The following is a 9,657-nucleotide window of genomic DNA, read 5'->3' on the forward strand; positions in this document are numbered from 1 at the left end:
ACATTTTGTATCTTGTTATAGGGTAAGTTTGTACTCACTCCAGAGAGCCATGATTGGGTGCTAAAGTCCCTCAACCGCAAATAAAAATAAAGCAAAATTGAAGACGGACTTCAAGCGCAAGGGTATGACAGAGGAGGAGGTTGCTCGTGTGACTCCTCCTAATATATACCCTCAGCAGCCGAGGGAGCTTGTTCACTACTGGTTTTCTGAAAGAGGACAGGTCACGTATATGGTTTCAATATCTCATATTATCTTTATTATTAATATAGATTGCAAATATATACATTGAATCATATTATACTGTGTGCTTTTATTTTGACAGACATATTCTAATATTGATAGAGCTGCACGAGCATCTCAAGCAGTTCCTCACACTTCAGGCTCGAAGAGTTATGCGAGACGTAGAAATGAATTCGTAAGTTCTTTTGAAACTATTTGAAACTCTACTAATATATAGCACGTATTATGATATATAGTTTGCCAATATACTTTCCGTATGTGTAGATAGTAGAGCATGGAAGGGAGCCTGGTGAGGTAGAGTTTTCTAAGATGACCCACACCCACCGAGATGGCATCTTTGTCCGGGACGAGTCGAGAGATATAGTTGTATATATTTATTTTTTATTTTTTCATAATTTTTTTATTAATTTTACTTCTTTTAAAATTTTAATGTGATTGTTTTTTTTAGAGAGATATAGGAAAGAGCTACAACTCTTATTTCAGAGCGCGTCGGGGAGTCATCATCATCCGACGCGGCCAGTCGCGTCGAGGCTCAGGTCTATGCCGAATTGATGAGCCCAGAACATTATGGACGCGTGAGGGGTTACGGTGTCGGAGTTACCCCCACTCAGCTGTCTGCAGTGAGCCGATATACCCAAGATGTCAGACAAGGTACTAGCACTGCAGAGGTTTGTAGTTTGAAGACAGAGATGGCACAGATAAAGCAGTCATATGAGACAAGGATAGAGGAGATGAGGCAGAGTCATATGACTGATATGGTGGAGTTGAAGCAGAGCCAAGAGTTGAAGATACAATCTTTGCAGGATCAGCTTGACCATATTTCATCTTTTTTGCAGAGATTTGCTCCTCCGGTACATAACTAAATCTATATGAATATTTTACGTAATTATAATATATTCTTGTATGAGCGTGATGACTTTCGTATTATTAGTTTCTAAAGTATTTTTTTTTGTAGGTTGCTGATACTTCATCTACTCGTAAAGATGATGATGTCGTCGACCCTTGATACAATGTGGATTGTTTACTTAGGAATTTGAAATGTATGTTTTCAGTGTGTTTTTTAATTACAATGTAATCAAATATGATAATATGAATATTTTGAATGAAAAGTTCTTGTTTGTGGCATGCATTTTGTTAACTATGTGATTTAGTATATTTGTTTTGTTGGAATTTAATGTATACAACATTAAAAATTGCTTTTACGAAATTTTTTTAAAAAAAAAATTTCTATTGCCGACGCTGTTAAGCGTCGGCAATAGCAAGTGGCATGGAATCTAGCATGCCTTTAACGACGCTTTATAGCGTCGGGCAAGACCGACAAGCCGACGGTTTTAAGCGTCGGCCTAGTCCGACACAAACCAACGGTTTCAAGCGTCGGTCCATATTAGCCGGAGCTTTTAAACGTCGGTTACCTCGCAGATGAACGACGCTTAAAAGCGTCGGCATACATGGCCGACGCTTTCTTCAAGCGTCGGCGTAAACTGAGCCCACCCCCACCTGCCCGACGTCTTACCCACACTTTGGAGGGCATTGGCAGGAAATCTACCGACGCTTAAAAGCGTCGGTAAAGACCAAATAAAGTGTCGGGTATATTCTTTCTTTTGTAGTGAAGTAATCCGACCTGACCCATTTAACTTGTTTAATAAACAGGTAAGCTGTTTACCCAATCCGACCCGACCTCTTTAACCCATTTAACCTGTTTAACCCGTTTAACCTATTTTCTAAATCGAATAGTCATCCATTAATGTTGCCATTTCATATAGACATAATCAATAAAAATCAGGCAACCTGCCCATTCAATTACTGTTATATGACTATTTTAAAACAATTTTTGCAACAGTTTTTCGGTTTATACATACTTCATAAAGACATCCAAACACCTAGATAAAAGGAATTTATTAAGTATCAAAGACAAAATGCAAAAGACGCGCAACAAGGATCTGCCGTAAGAAAGGTTCTAGCCAGATTATGCCAGCAGAAAAGAACCAGTAGTAGAATAATTCTATAGCTAACAACTTCAATCATCCACGGCAAAAGCAATATACTGACAAGCGAATGCATGCATATGTTGGAATCACTAGATTATAAAAGCAAACACTGCAGGGGAAATTAATATGATAGACAGCAGAAAACTGAACAACTATCATTACAATCCAAGTCAGTAGGAGCTTCTATTCTAAAGTATACAGATTTCTTTTAAATACGCCATGCATCAATCATAAGAAACACATTAAGGTCACTGCACACTGTAAACGGTAGCAGAATCAAAAGCTTGCATTGGTCCTTTAACATATTGCTCCATAACTTCTGGAAGAACCTATATTCTTCAACAACCAACTTGCCACAACCAGAGGTTCAAATCCCAAACCACAACAGATTCAAACAAAATGAACAACCAGTCAACCAGTCCAAACATGCCTGCTCCCTTCCCTAACAAATCCATCAATTCAGTCCATGAATGGGCTTAGAAGAGCTTGTAAGGTGATGAAGCATCCAAGGGGTGGATGAGATAGGTGAGGACTAAGGCCACTAGCATCAGCACGTAGGCAATTCCTTGGTCAATCGATGTCCCTGCCTAGGAGCAAAGAAACAAATCATTCAACGTCATCAGTTCAAACTAAACACGATGGATATCGGTCTCTACAACAGCTAAAGATAACAAAGTGGATAGTCCAAGTCCATGATCATGATTTATTTCAAGCTTCTTGATCATGGTTGAATTTATAATGTTTTAAGAAAACAAGGTACACAAGCATATTCAGAAATGTTATACAGTATAATACACCAAATAACGATGCCACATAAATAAATTAAAAAATACACCAAAAAAATGTAATATTTTCACAAAATTAGAGCTTCAATCATTTGAAATAGCACTATAATACACAAAGAAACTAGGCATATATATAATCAAGAGACGGTAACATCTTAGTGTTTTTCTTAAACAAAGGTAAGACTATAAATCTTAAAATATTTATGTAAATTAAAAAAGTACAGCGGCACAAAAGTTGATGTAACCCTAATATGATTTCGACTAACTGAATTTAGCTACTGCAGTGAATCTAAAATCAAGCAATCGTGAATCTGCTCCATCCAAGAACAGTGACAATAGAACCAGATAGGACAAAGAACATCAGAGACACCACCAGAAAAAACATTGGATGCATTCATGTAATCAACACTGACTGAAATAAAATCTCAGAAACAAAAATCAATCAGCTCTAGAGAACAGCAGTGAAAATCTCGTCAAACATAAAGTACTATATTTATTCAAAGCTACTAATATTCAAAATTAATACAAGATTCTGTGTTCAAAAAAGAAAACAAAAGAATGAACAAATAGAAGAAAAACGATCACAGAAAATTTCAAAAAAATAACCGGAAAACATAAACCGCACCCTATTTCACCAGAGAGAATACCATGGTACAGATTCAAGAAAAATGGTTGATATTTTCAAGAAGAAAGTTTTTTGTTAGAAAGCTTTTGCTGATACTTAAACTTGAAATCTTCGTTTCCCAATATCAAAGAGATTATTTTTGATGGCTATGAAGAAGAAGAAGAAGAACATATCTCCTTTGCTATCCATTATTTTTTTGGGGGGGTGAACCAACCCTTCTTTTAATCTATAATGGATCACACACACAAATCTGTTCGTCTTCTATATTACAAAAGAAAATATGAATCAACCCCAATGAGAAATGAAAACACAAGGTAGCAAAACCTAGATGACCTGTACATCATTAGATCCTTCCATATCTTCAGACAAAAACAGAAAAAAAAAATTACAAAAATGAAGTACAAGAAGAAGAAAAGAGCAAAAGCAACAAAAGCACTTACAACTGCAGATCCCCTCATGGTAGATGAGATCTATTCTCCCCAATAAACCAATGAGAATCCTCTACCACCTTCCTGACAATCCCCCGGATCACCAAGTAAATGAGCTAAACTTCATGCTGGAGCAGAAGCATCCCAAATAAATGAGCTTAAGATGACAAAAAGGCAAAGCTTCATCAACCATCCGAACCCTAAATAGATGGATCTTCTTACCTCGGTAGAGCAGAGGATCCGACCTCGCGTAGATGAGATCGAACCCGAACCCTAAATAGCTCGCACGCACGGAGGACTTCGAACAGAGTAGGGAGAGGGAAGGCGACGGGAGCCAAAGAAATCCCAGGGAGAGGGAATAGATGAGATCCTCTTCCTCTTCCTCTTCTTCTTTTCTTTTATTTTGCTATCATGGGGTAAAAGGAAACGGCGGTTAGGGGGGCATGATGTAGCTGCGGTCGCCGTCGACGGGGAGGAGGAAGTAGTCAGCAAGGGGGAGGAGAGGGCGGAGGCGGAGGAGAGGAGAGGGGAGAGGCCGAGAGGGACATTGAGGGATGACCGGAAGAGAGCTCGGGCGGTGCTTTGAACAAACCCTAAGTTCCTAACCCTAAGGAAAACCTCGCGGTGAAAATTTGAAATCGGGCCGAGAGGAGTTGGGCTTCTCACTTCTCAGTGCGATGCGGGTGTGGCGGGGAGTTGGGCCGGCCCTAGGCCATGTGGGTTGTGGCCCTTATATTCTATCAGCCCAACAGTTAAACAGGTTATACGGGTTAAATGGGCCAGACATCTAAAATCTGTATCCGACCCAATTAATAAACAGGTTAAACGGGTCAACCTGTTTACGACCCGAACCTATTTAGGTCAAACCCAAACCTGTTTATGGCAGGTCGGACACGGGTCGGGTCATATTTTACCACCCCTAAGCCTAAGTAATTTATTTAATTTCTATCAGAAACCTCACCAGTTCTAAAATTTAATATAGGGTATGGGAAAATAATTTTATTTAGATTTGGTTTTGAATATAACATATATTTTGTGTTTGGATATGGATATGCCTGGACGGACATCCACCATATGTTTGGCTCCTTTTTTTTCCCCATCAAGAGCAACCATAGAATACAAACATAATGCATGGTTTTCCTAAACAAATGCAATTAAAGCCATTAATCCTCATCTCATATTCGACCGGATCTACCAAGTTCAGTGAACTTCTTGCACGGCGTTATTAACCATGCTGGGAAATGACCGACCTGCGGCTCGGTCAATCTTTCGAAGAAAATGGACGGACGTGAACCCACGAGAAGGAGCATGCCCTCAAACACAAGCTGCTCCAACTTTACAGGAGTCGCCGCGAATAACCCCGCCAAAACGCGCCCAATTCATTGATGAAACGCTCCATTTGTCCTCGTGATCACGGGCTCGCTGCCGTCCCTTTTGGATCCGAACGCGAGCGGCTCGGCCTCTCATCGAGTCAAGCCCTTGGGTTTCAAACATGGTCCTGCCACAGGCCTCAGCCGTTGGCCCCGTCCAAGTCTTTTCATTAGGAAAACGCGCTTCTTGGACTTCAAACTTTTGAACCCATGCATGCATACGACGGCTAACCTTCTCCATCGGTAAGCTAGCTAGCAAGCGAGAAGATGGAAACTTGTGTAGTTATAATATATGTATATATCAAGACCTGCCTTTCTCCATCTTCGTCCCAAATTCCAGAATCAAACATCCAACATTATTCTGCAACGAAAGGACTCACACAGTGTAGTTCTTAATTAGAGACATGGGTCTTCGCTCTAGAGAATTGCTGTTTCTCTTCCTGGTGATCTCAAGCTTGAATCCACTTTTGGCAGCTGCGAGGCCTTTGGAAGGAGAGTGGGAGCCAAAGGACGCTGAGCTTATACTGGAGGTGCTAAGAGGTCCTGTGACACCTTCGGAGCCTTCGGGCTGCACCCACAACCCCGGGAACCATGGGGGTCCTTGTCCCCCTCGTTGATGTCTGTCGATGGGCTCTTTCTCCTAATGTTGGAACTCCCATGCTATCTTTCTCTTACTTTAAATATATACAATAAGAAGATATTTTTTATTTTTTTATAAGCTGATGTTTTGCTTGCAAATAATGGAACACCAACAATTAGGGCTACTAGCTAGCTAGTGCTGCTCTAAGACATTGATACAGCAGAAAGCTGTGTAAGAAGTTTTTTGACAAATAAAAGGTGTGAAAAATGTAATAAATCTCTCTCTCTCCCTCCCTCTTTTTCTCTCTCTTTCTCTTTCATATATATATATATACATGCATGCGATGTCGGTGTTGCAAGGAACCTGCAAAAAGAGCCCCAAACTGCTCTTATATTAATATTACATGGATACGTTTTTGTTATCTTGGTTGTATTTGGCTGAAAATATAATAACAGTACTCATTTATGTTGGAGGGCGATAAAATACAGTTTGGTACTGCGTACCTGAACTCTAGCTAATCTTCCGACATTTCCAGGCTATGGAACGACAATCAGTTTATAGAGTATAGAAAGATTATACTGGAATGGCAGGTTTAAACCTTTTTTTTTTTTTCGGAGAACAAGTTGCTATCCCAGGCAAATATTAAATAACTTTGTTTGTGTGTTTGGATGCTGACCAATTCAAGAAATGTTGTTTGAAGGTTATATGCGGATAAATGGAAGAAAAAAAAAGGTGACATATTATTACTTAAAAGAGTTAGCCCTTCTAATACCTATCGCTCATAATATAATGATAAATAATATAATATAGCAATATAATGATAATATTATATGATATATTATATATTAAAATGTTATATTATATATGATATTACATAAATATTATAATATTATTATGACATTATATAATATTGTACTACACTATAATACTACAATATTATTATAATATTATATTTTATTATTAATATTAATATTATATTGAAAATTAATGTAGGAGATATGTCTTGGTCATTATTGAACAACATTCATGTTATACTGAAACAATTCAAACCAGATTTTATGTTGTACAATGTTGACATTACATTTTAGTTAATGATAGCATCCAAAAGATATACGCATACCCAACCACGAAGTAGTCCTAGGATAAGGTACTAATGAAGAAGTTTTCAGCCAAGTGCCCTTAATAATCAGACTAAGATAATAACACTACAACAAAATAGACTTTTTCCGACTCTTTCCCGCCGATGCTATAAAAAAACGCCAGCAAATTTCAAAGCGATGCTGAAATTGGTCGATGCTTTTTTATAGCGTCAGGTGAAATTCAAATTAGACGATGCTTTAAAGCGCATCGGAGAAAAAAAAAAGGCAATAAAGCCAACCTCCTGCCTTTTTCCTTCCCGATCCCCCTGCCTTTTTCTCTCTCTCTCTCTCTCGCATGCGGAGAACAAACCCTAACCCTTTCACCCAACCGCCATCATCCCAGCCCACCCCATCCCCCACCCCCTCCTTCCTCCCTGATCCAACTTGGCTACCCCTCTCCCCCCAAATCCTCCACCGAGCTTCGTATCCCCCTCCCCCTCCGAGCTTCGAGGATGACCCCACGTCGTCGAGAAAGGTGTTCTACCCCTTCAAGCTGAGGAGACGGCAGTGGCGGCGGGTGGGCTGTGCTCCGACGAGATGAACGGCCATGGATACAGGTAGATAGAAGCCGAGTTCGTGAGTTTCAAGGCCCCCATCCATCTCGTAAGTTTCATCTCTCCTCACCTCTCCATCCACCCTTGCAGCCCCATCTCCCTCTAAGAACTCCTCCTCCTCTCATCCTCCCCTCATCGGAGGCCCAGGCTGCGGCTCGTGGTAGAGGAGAAACTGGATCAGGCCATGGCCCATCGCAAGAAAGGAAAGAGCAGGGCAGCTGCTTCCGCTATGTCCCCGAGGAATGTTCGAAGGGCTCGGAGGTGGCTGGAGGAGGAGATTGTGAGAGAGGAGAGGGAGTTGGGTCCTCCAGAAGACGACGTCGGAGGGCAAGAAAGCGGAGGCAGAGCTGGCCAAAGGTTACCCACAAGGAGAGGCTGAGTTTGGTGGCTTCCATCCCTTCTCCCATTCCATTGCCGAGTATGTTCTGATTCTTTATTTTTTCCTTGTAGTTCTTGAGTTTTGATCATGGGTGGGTATGCATCAAGATATAAAATCTGAAGCTTGCGGATGCATTCATCGATCAAAAGATTGATAGGTTGTTGAATGGTAGAAATTTTGTATTCCGCTAATGTAGATGTGGATGTCCCTCTTCCCTCTTCCCTCTTGCCCTAAATCATGAAAAAAAAAATTAAAAAAAAATGTAAGGCTAAAGCCGATGCTTGTAAGCATCGGTTTTGAAGCTTTTCGCGACGTTTTTAAGTGTGGCTAGAAAGTGTCGCTAAAAACTGACCTTTTACAATGCTTTTCAAAAGTGTCGAAAAAAAAAATCACTCAGGTATCGCCGATGCTTCGGCGATGCTTTTTGTAGCATGGGCAGATCTTTACCGATGCTTATAAGCGTCAGTAAAGGATGCAAAAAACACTGAAAAAGAACGCTTTTTTTGTAGTGTAATTAGGAGGCCGAAACCTTGACCCTCTTCCATCTGGGGAAATAGACCGAGTAAGCTCAAGGATGGCTCAACATGGAATCTATGTGATGCCTCATAAGATGAGTAAGGAACTAATGGCCGAGATAGACCAAATAATTCTTGAGGACACCAAGCGAAAACTAACTGAATAAGTCTTAAAGCCAATCAGACACTGTGAACCATAGAAAGTTTCCTCATCGGTCTAGTATGTAGAAATATTTGTGATATGGTGCACTACAGTTATTAGAATGTGGAGAGTGGAGAATGGTTAGCGCCGGTCACTGAAGCTTTTAGAGAAGTATAGGCTAGATATGGACAAATATTGACACTAAAGTGGGAGGTGATTAAACCATTTGAAATGATATGTATAAATAGTGGGATATAATTCTCAGAAAAAGACACATTAGCCAATGAAACACCTATCATTCAGCTCTATATTTACCTTTACTTTATCATTGAATTTATTTTTAATTTTTTTGCTTTAGTTATCATGCTTCATCCTAGTTTATTCATAGCTATTAATTTAGAATCGTAACTCTAGTTGCCACATACCTCCTATTTCGTCCGCCGGTTTAATGGTAGTAAATGTCCTCAAAGTTTAAGGCATCAACACAATGCTACCAACTCCTTACCCTCTATTCTTTTTGGTTTTTGACATCGATAGCACACCTGCATTCTTGTACGACCCGACTAGAGAGACACACCATTTTCTCCTCGGAAAGAATCCAAGAGCCAACGACCTCATTTTGCCTTTAATAAAATCTAATATGGTTAGAAACATTATAGGATCTAGTTCCTCATGTGATAAGGCATGTGATTTCTCTAAGATTTTGGAGCCATAGTTTGTAAGATCCAACAAGGTCAAGGCTAGCATCCTAGTGACGAGATTGGTTTTCATAAAATATTTAAACAAAGACAGCATCTATGAGCATATTAATTATGGAGATGAAGGATATAGCAACAAAAATAAATGCTATTAAGATTTTACTTCTGATGCATTTTTAGTCCACTTTCTTCTCACATCCTCCCATTTGAATAT

General features: G+C 39.8%; 1 protein-coding gene across 1 annotated transcript; it reads left to right on the plus strand.

The window, feature by feature from the left end:
* Positions 1-111: 111 nt before the first annotated feature.
* Positions 112-1,304, plus strand: LOC149753466 (uncharacterized). Its single transcript, XM_089923509.1, has 5 exons — positions 112-220; positions 323-415; positions 505-606; positions 699-1,091; positions 1,293-1,304. Exons 1-5 carry the CDS (start codon positions 125-127, stop codon positions 1,302-1,304), a joined length of 696 nt encoding a protein of 231 aa, XP_089779635.1. The 5' UTR covers positions 112-124.
* Positions 1,305-9,657: the final 8,353 nt, after the last annotated feature.

The sequence above is a fragment of the Phoenix dactylifera genome, chromosome 5, assembly GCF_051530095.1.
Source record: "Phoenix dactylifera cultivar Ajwa chromosome 5, Ajwa_hap1_PhDact_Kaust_v1.1, whole genome shotgun sequence".
Lineage (NCBI taxonomy): Eukaryota > Viridiplantae > Streptophyta > Magnoliopsida > Arecales > Arecaceae > Phoenix > Phoenix dactylifera.

What these genes read in the sequence shown, in the direction of transcription:
- LOC149753466 (XM_089923509.1), top strand. Translation starts at nt 125, where the DNA reads ATGACAGAGGAGGAGGTTGCTCGTGTGACTCCTCCTAATATATACCCT. An exon ending in GGTTTTCTGAAAGAGGACAG is followed by an intron (nt 221 to 322) that starts GTCACGTATATG and finishes TTATTTTGACAG; the next exon opens with ACATATTCTAATATTGATAG. An exon ending in ACGAGTCGAGAGATATAGTT is followed by an intron (nt 607 to 698) that starts GTATATATTTAT and finishes AGAGAGATATAG; the next exon opens with GAAAGAGCTACAACTCTTAT.